This window comes from Prunus mume, linkage group LG6 (genome assembly GCF_029339155.1).
Source record: "Prunus mume cultivar Tortuosa linkage group LG6, ASM2933915v1, whole genome shotgun sequence".
NCBI classification, from domain to species: domain Eukaryota; kingdom Viridiplantae; phylum Streptophyta; class Magnoliopsida; order Rosales; family Rosaceae; genus Prunus; species Prunus mume.
In genome coordinates, this window is record NC_142703.1 from 9,901,143 (window position 1) to 9,919,354 (window position 18,212).

The 18,212-nt window shown below is 38.7% G+C and overlaps 4 protein-coding genes and 1 pseudogene across 6 annotated transcripts; 3 read left to right on the top strand and 2 right to left on the bottom strand.

Moving 5' to 3' along the window:
- Positions 1-30: 30 nt before the first annotated feature.
- Positions 31-1,717, top strand: LOC103334417 (Glutathione S-transferase family protein). The gene is made up of 3 exons (XM_008237383.3): positions 31-955; positions 1,034-1,283; positions 1,375-1,717. Exons 1-3 carry the CDS (start codon positions 159-161, stop codon positions 1,567-1,569), a joined length of 1,242 nt encoding a protein of 413 aa, XP_008235605.2. The 5' UTR covers positions 31-158; the 3' UTR covers positions 1,570-1,717.
- SUVR2 (SET-domain containing protein lysine methyltransferase family protein) lies at positions 1,685-8,153 on the bottom strand. Of its 3 annotated transcripts, XM_008237385.2 has the most exons (13): positions 8,040-8,149; positions 7,674-7,712; positions 7,075-7,311; positions 6,881-6,916; positions 6,655-6,771; positions 6,098-6,563; positions 5,670-5,875; positions 4,647-5,465; positions 4,180-4,445; positions 3,353-3,419; positions 3,205-3,255; positions 2,164-2,260; positions 1,685-2,031 (listed from the first exon to the last, which is right to left on the bottom strand). In XM_008237385.2, the coding sequence occupies exons 3-13, from the start codon at positions 7,255-7,257 to the stop codon at positions 2,003-2,005; spliced, it is 2,337 nt and encodes a 778-aa protein (XP_008235607.2). In that variant the 5' UTR covers positions 7,258-7,311; positions 7,674-7,712; positions 8,040-8,149; the 3' UTR covers positions 1,685-2,002. The 3 variants fall into 3 exon arrangements, with proteins under 3 accessions (XP_008235607.2, XP_008235606.2, XP_088910081.1); XM_008237384.2 differs by having other exon boundaries at positions 4,647-5,875; positions 8,040-8,153; XM_089053955.1 differs by having other exon boundaries at positions 4,647-5,875; positions 7,075-7,305.
- A 2,040-nt stretch (positions 8,154-10,193) lies between these two features.
- Positions 10,194-12,077, top strand: PDLP1 (plasmodesmata-located protein 1). Its single transcript, XM_008237382.2, has 2 exons — positions 10,194-11,133; positions 11,644-12,077. Exons 1-2 carry the CDS (start codon positions 10,380-10,382, stop codon positions 11,787-11,789), a joined length of 900 nt encoding a protein of 299 aa, XP_008235604.1. The 5' UTR covers positions 10,194-10,379; the 3' UTR covers positions 11,790-12,077.
- A 2,815-nt stretch (positions 12,078-14,892) lies between these two features.
- LOC148916039 (F-box/kelch-repeat protein At3g23880-like) lies at positions 14,893-15,664 on the top strand (annotated as a pseudogene).
- A 1,607-nt stretch (positions 15,665-17,271) lies between these two features.
- Positions 17,272-18,002, bottom strand: LOC103334415 (mitochondrial import receptor subunit TOM9-2). Its single transcript, XM_008237380.2, has one exon. It carries the CDS (start codon positions 17,936-17,938, stop codon positions 17,627-17,629), a length of 312 nt encoding a protein of 103 aa, XP_008235602.1. The 5' UTR covers positions 17,939-18,002; the 3' UTR covers positions 17,272-17,626.
- Positions 18,003-18,212: the final 210 nt, after the last annotated feature.

Sequence of the window (18,212 nt, forward strand, 5' to 3'; positions counted from 1 at the left end):
GTGCTTACGACGCCGTTTCAATACAGAAGACACGGACATTGCATTAGCATTGATTTTCATACGACGTGTCGTCTGAAGGGTGAATTCCCAACCACACAGGACGACACATTCATCATCAGTCAGCAGCTGAACTGAAAAAAAAAACCCAGCATTTTGAGATGTCGTGCACTTCCCTGCTCAGCCCTCCCAACCTCCCAACTCCACCGCCGCTGAAGAAACCCATCACCGCCAAATGGGCTAAACCCAAACCCATCACCTGCCACGTCAGCACTAAAATGTCCAGCAACCAACCGCCTGACCCAACTTCCCTCCTCTCCTCTGCCGCCAAGCTCTTGTGGGGCCCCTCCCTCCCTCCCGGCCTCCTCATCTCCACCGTCCGCACAGCCTGGAATTCCACGTGGCGCATCATGATGTCCCAGCTCGCCCCCTCCGACCCCACCCTCGCCTACACCAGACCCCCCTCCAAATTCCGCGCTACACCCAATCAAATCCCCCGCCAAGCCCAAACCTCCCTCCACCTCTACGTGGGCCTCCCGTGTCCCTGGGCCCACCGCACCCTCATAGTCCGGGCACTCAAGGGCCTCAACGACGCCGTCCCAGTCTCAATCGCAGCCCCGGGCCAGGACGGCTCGTGGCACTTCAGCAGCACCCTTATCCCCGATCCGAATACCCTCGTCCCCGGCCCGGATAACGCAAACGGGTTTAAAACCCTGAAAGAGGTTTATAAATCGAGAGCAGGAGGGTACGATGGGCGGTCCACGGTCCCAATGCTTTGGGATGTGAAGAAGAGAGAGGTGGTCTGCAATGAGAGCTACGATATAATCCAATTGTTCAACTCGGGACTCAATGAGTTGGCTCGGAAGCCGGGTTTGGATCTCTCGCCGCCTCCATTAAAGCAAAAGATTGAGACTTGGAATAGCATAATCTACCCAAATGTCAATAATGGGGTTTATAGGTAATTAATTAGTAATTAATTTATTATTAATGATTTTAATCAAGAACTGTATATTTACTGGGATTTTCCATTTTGCAGATGCGGGTTTGCTCAGTCTCAACAAGCATATGATACGGCGGTGAATGAGTTGTTTGATGCGTTGGACATGGTGGAAGATCATTTGGGCAGCTCAAGATTTTTGTGTGGAGATGTTCTGACGCTTGCAGATGTTTGTTTGTTCACAACTTTGATTCGGTTTGATCTTGTGTACAATGTGCTGTTCAAATGCACCAAGAAGAAGCTGATTGAATATCCTAACCTTCATGCTTTCATGCGTGACATTTACCAGGTACTGCCAATGCCATGGCTTCTTTTCACATAAGCTAGTTAGTGATTTTCTTTTACCAAGTTCTGATGAGACAGCTTGGGTGTTTGTGCAGATTCCGGAGGTTGCTGAAACTTGCAATTTTACTTCAATCATGGAGGGCTACTACAAGACCCTTTTTCCGCTCAACCCAGGAGGCATTCAACCCGTCATGCCCTCTGGGTCTGAGCATGAAATCCTCTGCAGACCTCACAACAGGGATTCACTGTCAGTTAAAGATAAAAGTGCAGCAGCGCTTTACATTTCTTGAGCGATACGGCAGCTCAGTTAAGAACTTCAGATATGCAATGGCATTGAGTTTCTTCATCTGCCTTCACACTCAAGGCCTTTTTCCTTATATTTGTACACTTGGGTGCACCCAAATATGATAATACAAGTAGAATACACATTTCTGGCTACATATTCTATTTATAAAACACACAATATCCAGCCTTACATTGCAGCAACCATATATAGAACTTTTGAGTATTTTTAGCAGTCTAGCCTCTGCCAACATCGAAAGCTGCGGTGTCTGGCTTTTAAATTATCATCGATAGCATTAGACACCAAATTGGCTATACATGTATAAAACCCTGTACAAAATCATCCAACAAGATCTATCCTCAGTTTTACACCTATCCTTGATATTGAACCAAAAGAGAAGGTAGCCACTACCCACTATCCATGAACTGACCCTCCGAAGTTCATGCTGTAATTGATGCAGATCTAGATCCTGTTGGATGCAGACATCAAAATGAATGTTAGCATCAGGAGCAACATGTAGTTCGCATTAAAAAATGATTGTCACAGACAAAGCATGTGCAAATTTGGCGTCTTAGGGGACAGAAATGGAAAATACACTTACTATTTGAACGTTTCATGTTCCTGCAAAATTTACTACCACATCGGCACTGGAACACCTTAACAGGATGATCATGGTCGTCAAAGTCAATGCCATAATCCTGCAAACAGATCCCATATTGCACGGCGTAAGAACAGCCACATTATCCATAAAGTCATTTATACATTAACTTATTCAATATCTATATCCAGAACCCTGTCATCGAAATTATACAATAATACCAAGTAATGCAGTCCAAAATGGAAATTGCTGTACCATATTGTGCTTGAACATTTCTAAAGGATGAAGCTAAATGTTGTCTTCAGGATAAAGGCACACCAGCATACCATATTGAGATAAATCGTTCTGGTCAAGGCCTCAAACATCACATACAATTATAATCTACAAATCCTTCCATGTGGCTGTAGGTTCAAAGTAGGTACTCAAGCATCACGTATATTTAACCAAACAATATCAATCAACCTGTCCTCTTTATGCATTCTTATTTCAATAAGCATGAAGCCTTTCACAGAAAATAGATAAACAGGTTTACCAAACGTCAATTTACCATAGTTCGATGAAGCAGAAATGACTCAATTGAACTAGAAAATAGTAATAAAGATCACTTGTAAATATGGAATTATATGTACATATTGCCATAACCTATCTAGCATAGTAAAATCAGAAATAATTTATAGAATTCGCCAGTCTGGTGAAATTCAAAGCTAAAAAGCATCTAACTAAAGTGGAATTAGTGGACAGTGGATTCTGTGTTGGCAAAAGAGATCGTAGTAAGAGTTGGCTGAATAAGTACAAGACTAAAAATAGAAATAAATTTCATATGCATAAGAATTTCAGCATTTTAACAATCCACATGAAGAAAAAAAAAAGTTCCATTATGATACATTCAAGTTTTCAGAATGCTGATATTAAAATATCAACATTTCTCCTCATATGGGAGCAGCTATGCTTATTCCATTAAAAACTAATTCTGAAAGGACAAAACAATTAATGCCATATGCATACCACCAACAAATACAATCTAATAAGATAAAATATACTCACCCAATTAAGCTCTTCCAAAGCATCCACTTTTCTTGTTGTGAAGAAAGCAATCTGCACAATAGAACATATAAATGTCTTCAATCACCAACAGAGTTGATAAACTATAACTATGCAAATGAAGGATCAAAGGCTCCATAACTTCACATACATGATAGTAGCAATGATCCGGGGTCTCCACTTCAACTGGGATTTCAACCAAGTTTGCATCCAAACATCTAGTAAGATACGAAACAATATATCAGATATTCTGAAGCCTAACTCAATTTAACACAGTCAGACGTTTCTCCACACGATAGAATGTCATAGAATGAAGCCAACATGAATCAGCTCCTTCTGCTAGCAACCCTAGCTATGACGGGCAACAAGTTCAGGGAACAAATTCTACAGTTCAAGCTCTATTTTAAAGCAAGTTGCCACTTTCCCTAGACACTCAGGCACAAGACCAGTAAACTTTCTTAAGGCGTGCAAGCTTCCCAGAAAGAGCCTAATGGCTCTGCTGCTGATACAATGCTAAAGCTCCTGGTGCATAAATTGCAGCTTCTCTCATTTCTACTCTGTTAACAAAAGAGTAACATGAAACTGTATTTTAATGCAACAAACTCTCAACATGCATTGCCTACTGCTAATTCCCTTTTAACTTGGTAAGTTTCCTTTTTGGCATCCTCAGCAAGAGTCAGGTTACTACAATTTGCAACTACATTCTACCATCCTCAGTTATTTTCCTACTATACTATTTCTGATCCTAAGTATAAAAATTCCATGCATATGCGGAAACCAGAAACTTATAATTCCCCAAAATTTACAACTTCCGTTTTTGCATATGCAAAATATATCCCATAGATATAAATATCTTAGTAAAAGAAGATTAACACATCATATGAACTGACTATTAAGGACATGATTAACCGAAAGTTAATTTGTCAAGCAAACAAAAAGTTGGCTGTGGGCTAGAGGAAGTGAACTTCAAAAGTTTACCTGTGATTAATAAACCTAGCAACATTTCCATATTTTGTTGCATCCAAACAGAGAGCTTCTTCATTCCTCAAATCCGCTTTCAAACCCCAATTTGCATCCAGGAGCACTGGATAGGGACGTTTCCCACTTCTGGCGCTTTGAATGTTCCTCTCCTGTAACTCTTTGCTGGTTAGCACTTCTCCAACATACTCACACACAAAGGCACCTTTTGGCAGGTCCTCTAAGGTTCGTAGACCCCAACCTTTTCCGTCAGAAGTAAAAAATACCTGGAATACACAGTGCAAATTCAACAGAGAGGCTGTGAGAACAGACAAAAAGTACTATAGAAGAAAACTTTATTGCTTACATTATAACGTCAGACAATATAACTATTAAAATTTATGCACAAGATTTACATCAACAAGAAAATAAATACACCACTCCATCAAATAATGACAAACTAAGAACATTTTCACATAAATTCCAACCTGCAACTTGCAATTTAAGCCTCTCTGGACCACTCGATTGCCACATTGTATGACGCAGCCGCATTTGCTCCAGCATTCTTTGATAAACTTTCTCCTTGAGTGGCCTTTGCATGGTTCTAAACAATCATCATTCTTTACTCTTTCAAGTGGGCAGCTTTTACAATATAAGGGATGATGTTGTTGAGGATTGCGAGTCATAGAGATACACTCTTCCAAGAAATCATCCTTAACAAGGCCTTCTGGGGTGTAAGCAAACTCCCCCCCAGTCTGACATGCACAAGCACAACGTGCAGGCACTGATAGGCAATCACCCAAGCAAGTTGAGCAGCAATCCCCATCCCCAATACCAGAAAGACAGAAGTTAACATCAGCGTCTCGGAAAACAAGGCTTCGGGAGATGTAGAAGAAGGATAGTGGACACTCGCTGTTCATTTCATTTACCCATGGTATTGTGACTCTTTCTGCTCCTTTAGTTATGTCATTTATATCATGATAAGCCCTTAAATCATCAGTCGTCAGATCAGACTGTTGAACAACAACCAGAACACGAGAGTCTTCCAATCCACCTTCCTTATTAACCTCAGAAAAACCATTAGAAGCAGTCCTCCCACAGGCTTCTCTGCATTCACCAAAACCATTCAAAGACAAGGGAAGTCTTGGAACTTGAGGAGCAGTAACCACAGTAGGGTGTTCGATACTAACAGATCCGTTTAAAGAAAATGACTGCATACATAATAGTTCCTTAGTTCCACCCCCAGCATCCCAAGCAGTAGTTTTTCGCAATGCATCAAGATTTGGCGCTACACTAATTGATCCATCCTGTGATTCACTATTGGAATTAGATCCCAATTCCAAAAAGCTCTCACACATATGCGCCAACAGATTCTTTAGAGAAAAGTTTGGGTCAATAATTTTGTATGAGTGCAGACATTTTTCCTCCGTCAATTTTATAACGGCATCTAGATTAGGCATATGAAAATCTGGTCTTCCAATAGCTGAATTACAACTGAAAGAAAGCTTTACCTCTCCTAAGGGTGAAGAGGCAATTTCTAAGTTAGAAGGAGATTCCTCTTCAATGGTTGCAAGCTCAGAGTTTGTATTCCCCTCATTATATGAAGCTTGAATACCATTTGTTGTACTTTCTTTCTCTTGGGATGCCACATGTTCTTGATCATTCTGTTCCACGGTTGCACCATCTTGGAGTATAGGGTTTTCTTCACTTGAGGGATCTGCAGAAGAACAAAACAACAATCATTCTACGAGAAGATTATTGAAGGTAATAATAATATCCAAAATAATTTTATTCCATAGTATTATGCCTTTGATGCTAATAAATGACTATCTTAGTTATATTCTATTCACAGTTAAAGCAGATTTTTAGGTTCCTGGTTCCAACTATCCATCCACTGGGATATCAATGATAGTATAGTATAAGGCAAACAAAGATGTACCAGGTAAAATGGCTGCAATAGGAACCTCATCTTGTGCCATGTCATCAGTGAAGGGCTCATCTTTAGGCTTCAGTAATTGATGAGTGTTAACATTCTGTTTAGGCAAAAGAATGATGCCTGGTTCCACCACCACCAGCTCCTTAAAGCGTACTCCGTGAGGTGCCAAGGGTTTAGACATAACAGGTTGCTTGCCTTTGTTTTTATTACCAATATGGGGTGAAATTGGTTGCTGCAATTCTGCCCTTGACTCAGGTGACCGTGTAATGTCCCGTAGCTGCTGGGGAGAACGAGTACCAAGTAGCTCATCTTTCTCAACTTTTGGTCTTACCGATGAAGTATCACCTAACATAGGGTTGCAGGTATTTGGGAATGGTGAAACCTGACCCTCATGACTTTTTCGCAACCTTTTAAGGGGACGTTCCCGCTGATGAGGCAGCGGCAATTCTTCCTCCATATCACTCTCCAGCTATAGACAATAGGCCAAAAGGCATGTTAACAGATATAGGTAGAAGGGTGAGAATGCAATAAACACAAGCAAGGGAGTCAAGTGTACAGACATCAGCATTTGTAGATTTCTTCTTCTGTGATGAACTCTCATGACCGCTTGAATGTAACCTTTTTGAGGTACGACTAGCTTCATGACGCACCTGATGTTCTTCCTCCATATCTTCCTCCTGATAAGTAAAAGGCCATAGATATGTCAGAAACTATAGCCAAAAGTGTGAGAAAAGAAAAAAAACAAGAAATCAGAGCACCAGAACCAAGGGAATTTAAATTACATACATCATAGTTCTTGCAATTCTTCTTCTCTTCCACAACCTAACAGAAGAAATCAAAATCAAGCAGGCATAAGTAAAGGAGAGGGAGAGGAGAGAGAGAGAGAGAGAGAGAGAGAGAGAAGAAGAAGAAGAAGAAGAAGAAGAAGAAGAAATGGAATAAAGAATGCCTGGATAAAGGAAAAAAATATAAAAGTACACCTCATTTTCCTCCTCATCAAATATAGCATCTATAAGCACTCTATAATTCTCTGCTTCGATCAGTTCCCAGTTTTTGTCAAATAACTTAAAGAGTCTCTTCAACACTGGTTTGACCTGTTTTTCATTAATACCAAGCTCTGCCATTGCTTTAAGGGCTGCCTGAACTTTTGGTTTTTGCGCCATCACTGTCCGCTCACCCCTTATTCTGATTATGAGCTGCCCAATGCCAAACTGTACCTACATATTCCAAAATTTCTCAGAGAAGATGCCCAATAGGAGTCTAAAGAAGTAGATATGCGAGTCCATTATAAAATTAAAAGGCTACCACCATCGAAACCTTGTAACTAAAATACAATCAACATAAGAGTATTAGAGCTTGCACTGTCTCACTGAAAAACAATTGGATGTTCCAACATCCTTAACACTGCACAAGCAACAGTTTTTCGGAAAGATCAAAAGGATGGAGAACTGGACTCTCTCTCTCTCTCTCTCTCTCTCTCTCTCTCTCTCTCTCTCTCTCTAAACACAGTGGAAGAGAACTTGAAGCCCCAAATATACATGCATGCAAAACATAGCACTATTATCAACACAAGTCGTACCTCGAAAAACCCTTGGAGCTCGATTCAAGCTATCAAGACCTGAAAATTACCCATAAACAAAAAAGAGTGAGAAACTAGAAGAACCTATTTCGCCTACAATTTTCCCAAGAACCAAACGACTGAAAAAGAAAAAGAAAAAATATAGAACAGAAGTTTCAGAAATATACTCTCAAAAAAAATTAGCAAAAAAACAATCTAAACCAATGTACCAAGAAATTCGTGGAAATAAAAACCCAGAACACAAAACTTGAAAACATTTTCGGGAAAAAAAACCAAAAAAATTTGAGAAAATTGGAAAAATGAGAGGTCAAAGGATCGAAATTGTTTTCAGGAAACAAAAATTGGAAGTGAGGGTGATGAGCTTACCAGCATTTCGAAGAAATTGAAAGAGTGACAGTGAGAGACTGAGAGTGTTCTTTTCTTTTTGGAGTAAATAGGGTTTTAGAAGAATGGAAATTGCTTTCGTTTTACATATTACTCTGTCTCTTGGATTGTTCTTTAATCTAGTAAAGTGATTCACTGTGAAAGCCACTTGTCATCAGTTACGGGCGAGTACGCTATCGTCTGGGATATTTGGTTGACAATTGAAAAACTTGGATGAGTGCTATGCTATCATGCGCGTGGAGGGTGAAGAATCAAAACCTCACTTTTGTAATTTTTTGGCTCTTTTGTGTAATTTTAGATGGTGGACTCGAACAGCTTATCAGTTCGATTAAAAACAAACACAGGATGTATCGAACAGAAGGTTAGCTAATTAAACTGTAATCCATAAAAGGAACTTTAATCTAAGGGTAGTTTTATTCAAGATAATTGTAATTTGCACTCCCGAAAAAAAAGGGAAAAATGTAGACGCTTACAAAATCTTTCTCATATGGTCATTTGATTTATGCACAATTGCCTTTTTAATCTTAGAAATGAACCTTTGATCCGCACTTCTTTAATACATCTCTAATTAAAATGAACATTTACTTTTAGAGAAATTCTATTAATGATAACATTCTGGCAGTGTACCAAAAAAACGAAGTTTAGGCATACAAAATCTATCTCAAATAATTACTTAATTTAAGTGCAATAACCATTTTAATCTTAGAAATTAACTTCTGATCCACGCCCCACTAATAACCATCCTCAATTGAACCAAGCCAAGTGCTGGAGTAATGCCCCAAACACAAGTTTTAGCTTGCATAGCCAAAGTCATAAATCTCTCTGTAAGTTGCCCTGCAGCAGTTCTCTGCCACTTGTAGATCTAGGAACCCTCTCTTCAGAGCAAAGAGGCTCATCTGGCTCAAGAGCTTTAGGTTTTCATCCCATATGTTGAGGCTTTAGTTTCTAATTTTTACTAAATCTTTCAACTTCTTGAAAATTACAGCAGCAAATTTACTATAAAATGAAAGGTGGCATACCCAATTTTCCTTCTTGGGTTAATTGGTTGAAGTCAGAATTTCAGAGCCACACAAAAAAATAAAAAAATAAAAAATTAAAGCCAACTGGTTCTGCAAGACAGAGAAATATCTTCTCCAACAAGGTACCTCCTGTACTGTAAACTTCAATCTTGGGAAATATATATATATATATATATATATATAAAGGAAATTCAAGCTGAACAAACACAAAAAGTGTATAAAATAAAATAGCAACCAAAAACTTCTTTGACCTTCAGTCTCTCAGAGCAAACTTCTTTGATACAGTGCCTTGAGACCTATGCCTTCTAATGACTTGTTATACTTTCTGTAAAATTTGAACCAACCTCAAGTCGAAGTCGAAATATTTCTTAAGTACGAGTGCTTTATCTCAATCAGATAGTAGATGTTATTCTCTCTTGTTAGTTGCCAGCAACTATTTTGAGCCTCTATTCTAAGGCAAATCTGCTGAAGCAAAAATGGAGGCACGATAATTTTGTTGCTTGCCCAAAGTCCACTTTGAAGACTAATCCCAATCCCCATATTGATATCTTCTTTGAGAATAGTTCTTTTTTTTGGGCTGCAACTGCTAAACATACACAGCATGCATGGCATGCGACAGCGAAGCGTTACTAATTGCAGTCAAAATGTCCAGCTAAGATTCGGAACCACTGGTCAAAAAGTACTCCAATTCCAGGTTTTGCAGCAGAATAAAATCGGTACAAAATTAAAAGCTAAGAACAAGGGAAAGGGGTTAGGAAGCACCGAAATTAAAAAGGGTTAGGAAATTTCCCATTGTTGATCCCCTAAAGCTCAGATTTTTCTGATATATATTCTCCATACTTACAAGGAACCGAAGGTCTAAACATGACCAAACGGTCAAGAACATAAAAACACGTTTAGATAGACTTCTTCATTCCAAATAAGTAAGCATTATTCATGAAACTACGGTACCCTTGACGTTTACCGTCAATTTCATTTAGTCAAATAGTGACAAACCAAGATACCCAATACTTTAAGCTTTAATCCTAGTGCTTAATTTTCTTGTTTTGGAAAAAAAAAGTAGTGAGTTTGGAGGAGCATAAATTTTGTGCTGCATGATCAGTAATAAAAGCTCCAAAAACAAAACCGGCCCAAAAAGTCCAAAACCCCACAAGAAACGGCCAGGACTCTTTATAGCAAAACCAAGCTCCCTTATTTTCAACCAAAACCGCTCTCTGGAAAACTCCGAGAGCAACTTCCTCCAAAAGTTACCAAACCCCCTCTAAAACCTTTGACGGTGTGATCAAATCTCCCATCTCAAAAAATGGGTTTGCCCACCAAGCTATCTCCTTTCATGTGTTCTGCTCTGCTTTTCTACACAGTCTTTGCTTCCTTTCCCTTTGCCATCACTTCTGCTGATTTCACAAACTTGGTTTACAAGGGCTGTGCAAGCCAAAAGTTCCAGGACCCAAGTTCTTCACAAACCCTCAAATCCCTCTTTGATTCTCTGGTCTTACAATCTTCACAAAAGACTTTCTTTTCAACCACTTCTGGTGAAGGCCAAAATGCCATCTCAGGCCTGTATCAATGCAGGGGAGACCTCACCACCTCCCAGTGTAACAGCTGTGTGAAAAAGATCCCAACTTTGGCCAGCAAACTCTGTGGAGAAGTCGTAGCAGCTAGAGTTCAGCTCGGTGGGTGTTACTTGCGCTATGAGATTGCTGGGTTCAAGCAGGTTTCTGGAACAGAGTTTTTGTTCAAGATCTGTAAGTCAGATCAGGCAAGTGGAAGCAGTGGGTTTGAGGAGAAGAGAGACTCGGCTTTTGCTATGGTGGAGAATGGGGTGAAGAATGGAACTGGTGGGTTGTTTTATGCTGGGACCTATCAGTCTGTGTATGTTTTGGGGCAGTGTGAAGGTGATTTGGGCACTGGGGATTGTGGGGATTGTGTGAAAAGTGCTGATCAGAAGGCTAAGACTGAGTGTGGTGATTCAATTTCTGGGCAGATATATCTTCAGAAGTGCTATATTAACTACAGCTACTACCCCAATGGTGTTCCAAGCATAACTTCATCATCAGGTAAACTCAGATAGAAGACTGATTTTTTTCAGATGCATTTTTGTTTTGTTTTTATCTACAAGGGTTTACTTTAGGACTTTGTTTTATTGTGCAATTTCTTTTTAATATTTAATACCTAGTTGTCTTTGGCCGGGCACGTCTTGATTTTAGTAGGTGGATTTTAAAGTAATCTTTTTGGTTATATATGATGTGGGTTCTCTTTGATTTATTTATTTCTCTTGGAGATCATAATAAACTGGTATGACGAAGAATGAAAAAGAAAGAGAGAGTCTTAATAAAATAAAATAAAATAAAAGAAATAAAGAGAGAGAGACAGTTGTATGGTGACGGACTTTGACACATAAGTTTTCAAGTTTCCATCTGTCATGAGTAATTCTATCACTTACTTTTTCTTCATCTTTCTTTTTTTTCTCTGACATTTACTGGGTAGTTTTTAGTTTCAACTTCAAGACTAAAGATTTGTGTATCAAATAAAAAATCTAACACCTGTGATGTGCTTACTGTGTGTAGGGACTGTAGGGTCTAGGCATCATACACAAAGGACAGTGGCTATTGCAGTGGGAGGATTGGCAGCTTTTGGGTTTTTAGTGGTTTGCTTGATGTTTGTTCGGCAGCTCATGAAGAAACATGGTGGTAAACATGGAGATTACTATTGAAGATTTGAATGTTTCTCAATCAAGACAAGTTAACATTTTGTACAGCTACTATAGTGGAGAGAAGGCCAATGATTTAGTGCAGATTATTGAGGGCATGAGATGGGTTTTGAAGATTGAAATGCTTTTTCAGATGGTTTGTATTGAGATGTAGGGATCAACTTTTGATCTGATCAGAAAGAAAGTTAGCATGCGCTTACCCAAATACACACTTAACTTTTGTTGGAGTTTTGTTTTATGTACTTGCCAGATATGGGTCCTCAAGATTATACTTTTTAGCTTTTGATTTCATTCTCTTCTTCGTTGTTTTTGCATCAATCATTGAGAAAAAGAAGTTTGGCATGGATCATACTTTCTTCCTTTTCTATTTCGGCCCTTTAGATGTTTATGCCCTAATGGCAATTCAAAATTTAAAAAATATAAGTTTGATGGTGATGTGCGAAGCATTTGTTGGTCGGTTTCCTTAACCACACTTATTAGAACACGCTTAGCATAATTAGGGTTGTGCTATTCCCGGCCAATTATTAAAACACGCTTTGCATGATTAGGTTGTGCTATTTTCGACCGATAATACGTGGAAAAGTTAACTCACATATCGTTGCGTTATTAACTAGAGATAACAAAAAGTGTTATTTATGTCGCATGAGAGTGTTTCTCCGACTCTTGCTGTTGAAATGTTTATTTGGTTTGGTTCAATTGGTCTCCATTTGATCTTTTTATCTTCCAATCCCTAGTTGCCTATCAAGCAGATTTGGGGTCCATCTAAGAAGTGATAGTGCTACGTGCCCTTTTTCTTTCTTTGCCATTTAGCTTTACCCATTAATGCTGATGGCTGGCTGGCTGGCTGGCTGGCTGAGCCAATATTGTTGCAAAAGTATTTCTTCGTTATATCATTAGGTCGCAACAATATTTAGAGCCTTCCTAACTAAGCAATGAAATGGGTCATAGTTCATTTTTCTTGTCTCTCTCTGTTTGGAATGAGGGTTGAAATTAGAAAATTTGGTAGCTCCGGCATAGAATGACCACTATTTTAAAAATAAAATAATGATATGAAATATTAAGGGTCCGTTTGATAACTATTTCAATTTTAGTTTTTTATTTTGTGTGCTAAAATATAGAGGAAAAAGAGGGAGAATAGAAGTGAGAATGAGAATGGAGATGAGAAATTGAGATGGAAGATGAGGGGCGTAGGGGTGGGCACGGTCCGGTTTAAGGAATTTTTTTTTTTTATAAAAATGGCCGGGTCGGTTCTGATCGGTTCTGGTTTTGAACCGGATTATTAATTTTAAATATTTTTAAAAATTTTTAAATAAAAATTATAATAAATAAGTTATTTTTTTGGCTTAAAAATTAACAAATGACCCAATTCATACAATGATAAATTTTTTGAAGTTGAATTTGAAAAAATATTAATTATAAAATTTAAAATATAGCATTGGATTTTAAAATTTTGTAATAAAATAAAATAAAAAAATACAACCAGTCCGGTCGGGTTTGGTGCAGTGTAAAACAAGAACCGAAATCGGTTGGAATCTTTTCGGTCCAATTCCGGTCAGATTTGTTGACTTTTTGGTCAACTAGTTTTTTTTCACTAGTCCGGTTCGGTGTTCCGGTTTTCCGGTCCCGATGCCCCCCCTGGAGTAATAAAAGTGAAAACAAAAACTAAAAGCTGAAATCTTTTTGAAATTATTTTCACTTTCAAGTTGTTGTTTTCACTTATGTTACTTCTCTATTCCATCATCCTCTCTCTCAATCTCATACTCACTTCCATTCTCACTCATGTTTTCTTTTATACTTTAGCACAAAAAATAAAAACTAAAAATGAAAAATGAAATGATTATCAAACGGGCCCTTAAATTTCTATTCAACTAGAGAAAGAAGGTTGGCTATGATGTGATGCACACTTAAAAAACTTCAAGTGAAGTCTTGAATTATGGCCTAACAATGTTAGCTTTAGAGGTTTTAGGTTCAGTTTTCACTTGTAATTACACAAGTGAAAAATGAAAACAGAATTTGGAATGTATTATTTGATTTTCGTATAAAAACACGGTAATCTTTCAACTTTCGTGATAGAGACTAAAAATAAACAAGCTTCAATTGAAATCCACGTGGTTAATAACCCTACTTATTTAATATTTATAAATCTCTTGTTTGAGAGACAGTTCAAACTTCAAAATAAAGCCATTCTTTTCTTTTAGTTTTTTCTTTAATCAAAAGCTTACAGCTTTCCAAGTATTATATTATATATTAAGATAACTAATCAAAATAAGACGAAGAGGAAAATTCTACCGTCCTTCAATGTATGGATACACCAGAGGATATGCATCCTTAGAACATTTTCAAGGGAGATGTCAAATACCAATTATTAAATTTAAATTTGATAGTTGATGTGACAATTTGACATCTTACACAGCTTTACACTCCACCCCATAAGTCAAATTAAATTATTATTTTATTACATTTTAGTGTCGATTCATTTTTAGTTAAAAAGAAAAGAAAAGAAAAAATAATAAAATATTCATTTGACATCTTACTTTTGGGATGTCAAAAATAACATCTCAACCTCCAACCTTTATTCCACATCTGTTTTGACACATCAGTTGGAGTAATATGAGATGTTATTTTTAGCCGTTAAATATCTATGTGGCACTTTTGACACATCGGCTGGAGATGCTCTAGAAATAACATCTCACATTACTCCAACCGATGTGTCAAAGCTGATGTGGAATGAAGGCTGGAGGTTGAGATGTTATTTTTGACATCCCAAAAGCAAGATGTCAAATGAATATTTTATTATTTTTAAAGATAGTTGATTGTTACTTTCATTTATTATTTTCCTTTTTATAATTTTTTTCTTCTTTATCTTAAATGATTTGACTGTTACAATAATTATTTATTTGACATATCGGGTGAAGTGTAAAACTGTATAAATGTCAAATTGCCACATCAACCATCAAATTTAAATTTGATGTTTGGTATTTGACATCTCCCTTGGAGATGCTCTTAGATTGAGACAAAATAACATGTTCCATTAAAGTACTTCCACCTATGGGTTTTGCCATAGCAAAAAGCCACCTGGGCTAGCAAAACGCATCCCACGCCCACTATGCATTTCCAGTCCGGGCAAGAGGCTGAGTCTACCAAGATTGGGCAAGTCCAAAGGCAAGATCGGTCCAAGGTTGAATTTAAAGGTTCCTGAATCTTGATGCGCCCAACTTTTTTTTTTATTTCGTTAAAGGTTCTTGCAATGGATTGCTTTGCTTCTCTCATCATGTTCATAATTCTATATATCTATGGAATCCCTCAATCAAAAAAAATCAAGACACTTACTCCCATTCTGATTCAAGACACAACCTATACTGTTAATATCATTGCTTTTGGGTTCAAGTTTCATTGTGCCGAAAGGTTGTGAGGGTGATAATGTTTGCACGCAAATGCAGAGGCCAAAAAAGTAGGTTTGAGGTTGAGGTTTACAGCCTTAGACTGAATGCCTGGAGAAGTAGTAGCGCAGTTCCTCCCGTTTCATATGATGTCCAAGTTTCAACGAGAGACCGATGTCCATTCTTGAATGGAGTTGTGTATTGGATTACAATGGAGCCTAATTCCTCCACTTCATTATTTATTTCGATTTTGGCAGTGAGGAGTTTAAAAGGATTATGCTACCTCATCAAGTAACCCACAGTACGTAGTTTTCAAACAAACTCTTCTGATTATTCGAGTGTTGGAGAAATCATTTTCGTTCTTCCATCAAATTCGAAGACAAGACGATGAGCAACTGGGTTCTTTTTATGAGGTATGGATTCTTGAAATGGATGATACTCAGAAATAAAGATTTCTTTGTAGTTCAGATTAACAGCCCCGGATTGGATGCTTGGTGAACAATTACCATTTTGTTTACTACATCGTAGTTATAATCAATCTACTTATCGGCTGGAATTCTCACCCTAGGGAAACGTGATGAGAGATAAAAAGAAGAGTCCACCACAACCTTGACGGGTTTAGTTATTCTGCACCCTAAGGCTCAAGTCTAGAATCTAGAGGAGCTGGTGGTTAGCAGCAGACCATATCCATCAACGTTAACTAGGAGGGTCCTACAACATTTGAACTGTTGAGATCTTAGCAATTGTTTTTCCTAGTAGAGACCGATTGTTTTCCCACTGAAAGTTTTGAAACTGGTCTCTAAGCTAACAAAGGCCATTCATCTGAAAATAATTACCATCTATCTCTCTGCTAGGGTTGCTTCATTCCGCAAGTTGGACTATGCCAACATAAGTTCCAGCTCTGTCACACCAATGAGTTCTGCAGTCAAAAACTGTACAGCCAGTAATGCATCCATGCTGTTCTAATAAGCCCTAAATTCGCAATCTTCTATCAAACTTCCACTTCCTATCTCATATTTCACCATATCATCATTCTGACTAGCAAGCCAAGACCTCCTAGAACACGTACGCTAGCCAATCACTTCCTATTTCATCCCTCACATATCATCATTCTGTCTGGCAAACCCAAACCAGCTACAACTACACTTACTGATCAAACAAAGGTTTTGAAACTGAAAAATGGAGAGGCCTGCACAAGAATATCTGTCCATACATAGCCACCATACCACCAACTCCGAATGATAAAATCAAGCATGTTGAATTCAATAGGTATAAGGGTCATAATGCATAGCACAGAAGGGGTGCATACTGATTGTTTTAAACCTTAATGAACTCCCCACAACCACAATTTTACTATACTGTAAGTACTGACTTCCGAAAGTCAGGGAAGGAGATGATATGAATATGTTTGTGAAAGATACAAAACAATTCACCACGTATTTCCAAACCAAGAAGAAATTGCAATTGTCTGTGCACTACGCTGAACATTATAATAAAGCGATGACCAATCACCCCAGAAATAGTCACTGATCTAGACAAAACCAAAAGTACTATGCTACGAAGCTCTCAGAAGTCAAAATAAATAAGGTTCAATTAATAGAAAATATTCAAAACCTGTGTGTGTTGGCCCATCATCTCGACCAAATGAAAGACCCCTCGACCAATTCCAGAGAGGATTTGGTGGCTGGCTGATGAAAGACATTCCCCTCCATGCCATATACTCTTAAAATGCATGGTACAGATCAGAATCAACGTAAAACAAAGTTCTAGCTGCCCAGAAAAGGGTATGGCTTATCTATATTGTACCATGAAACACCCTAGATTTGCAAACTGTGCCAAGGCCAATGAAACACCCCTACATAGAACAAGAGTCTCATGGCACTGAAGAGTCTAAAAGTGCCGCCATAAAATTAGAAGCCACACCTCACCAAGATGCTTGGCATATGAAAGTTTAGACAATCACAACACAAAATCACTGGTTCTTAGGCATAGTGCTCAATAACAACATTTGTTGAAGAAAAATCCCAATATTTGCAAGCATGACAAATACATTTGTACATGGGAAAATTCTTTTAAAAGCTATGAATTAAACAAAAGAGGGCACATACAACAACAAGGGATTATTATGAATAGTAAACACTAAGCCAACCAGCAAAAAATATTTCTAATATCGAAGCAAATTCAGCTCTAAACTTGTTCATGCCCAAATAAGACACACAAATGCACCGTCAGGCATTTCAGTAATTCATTGAACTTCCATTCTCCCAAAAAAAAAAACACTAAAACTCTCGAAATTATTGCAATTCCGAATCGAATCTCACTAACCCTAGGAAATTACGCAACCATCACAGAAAGCCCTCCCCAAAAAAGGTTCACCAATCTCAAACCAAAGCGATACAGAATGGTTATGAAAGAGGGGGAAGGTACCGGTGTATCGGACCCGACCCGGCCTGGCCCAACTCACTTAGGAGGCGGGGCTGAGGTGCCGAGGATGTTGGCCTGCTGGAGCTCGAGCTCGTTCAGCTGCTGCTCGCGGTCCATGGCGATGATCAATGGCACAACCAGTATGAGGAACGTGGTGCCGGCGATCCAAGCGGCCTTGCCGGTACTCTTCATGAGCTTCTTAGTGACGAATGCGGCATCGTTTGCGGCCTGCTTGCCCCGAACGACGACTTGGGACTGCGAGAACTTCGCGATCACGCCTTCGTCATCCTTCTTAGGGTTTCGCCTTTCCGGGAGGGAGATGCCTCCTTTTCGAGCTTGGGCCGCCATTAGAGAGAGAGAGAGAGAGACAGTGGATAGATGGACTGCGAGTTTACACCAGGGAAGGAAGGAGGAGGGTTTGGAGGGTGGATTATGTAATGAAAGTCTTACTTCTGCAAAACGGCATGTCGTTGGATTTTTGTTTTACGACTTGGAATTGTAGTTGGCCCATGAGTTCTTTGAGCCTGTCCACAACTTATAATTGGGCTCAACTGGTCTATACCTAAACCCAACTCGGTTGCACAAATCACGGTCCAGCCGCGCGGCTATACTATTAAAATAT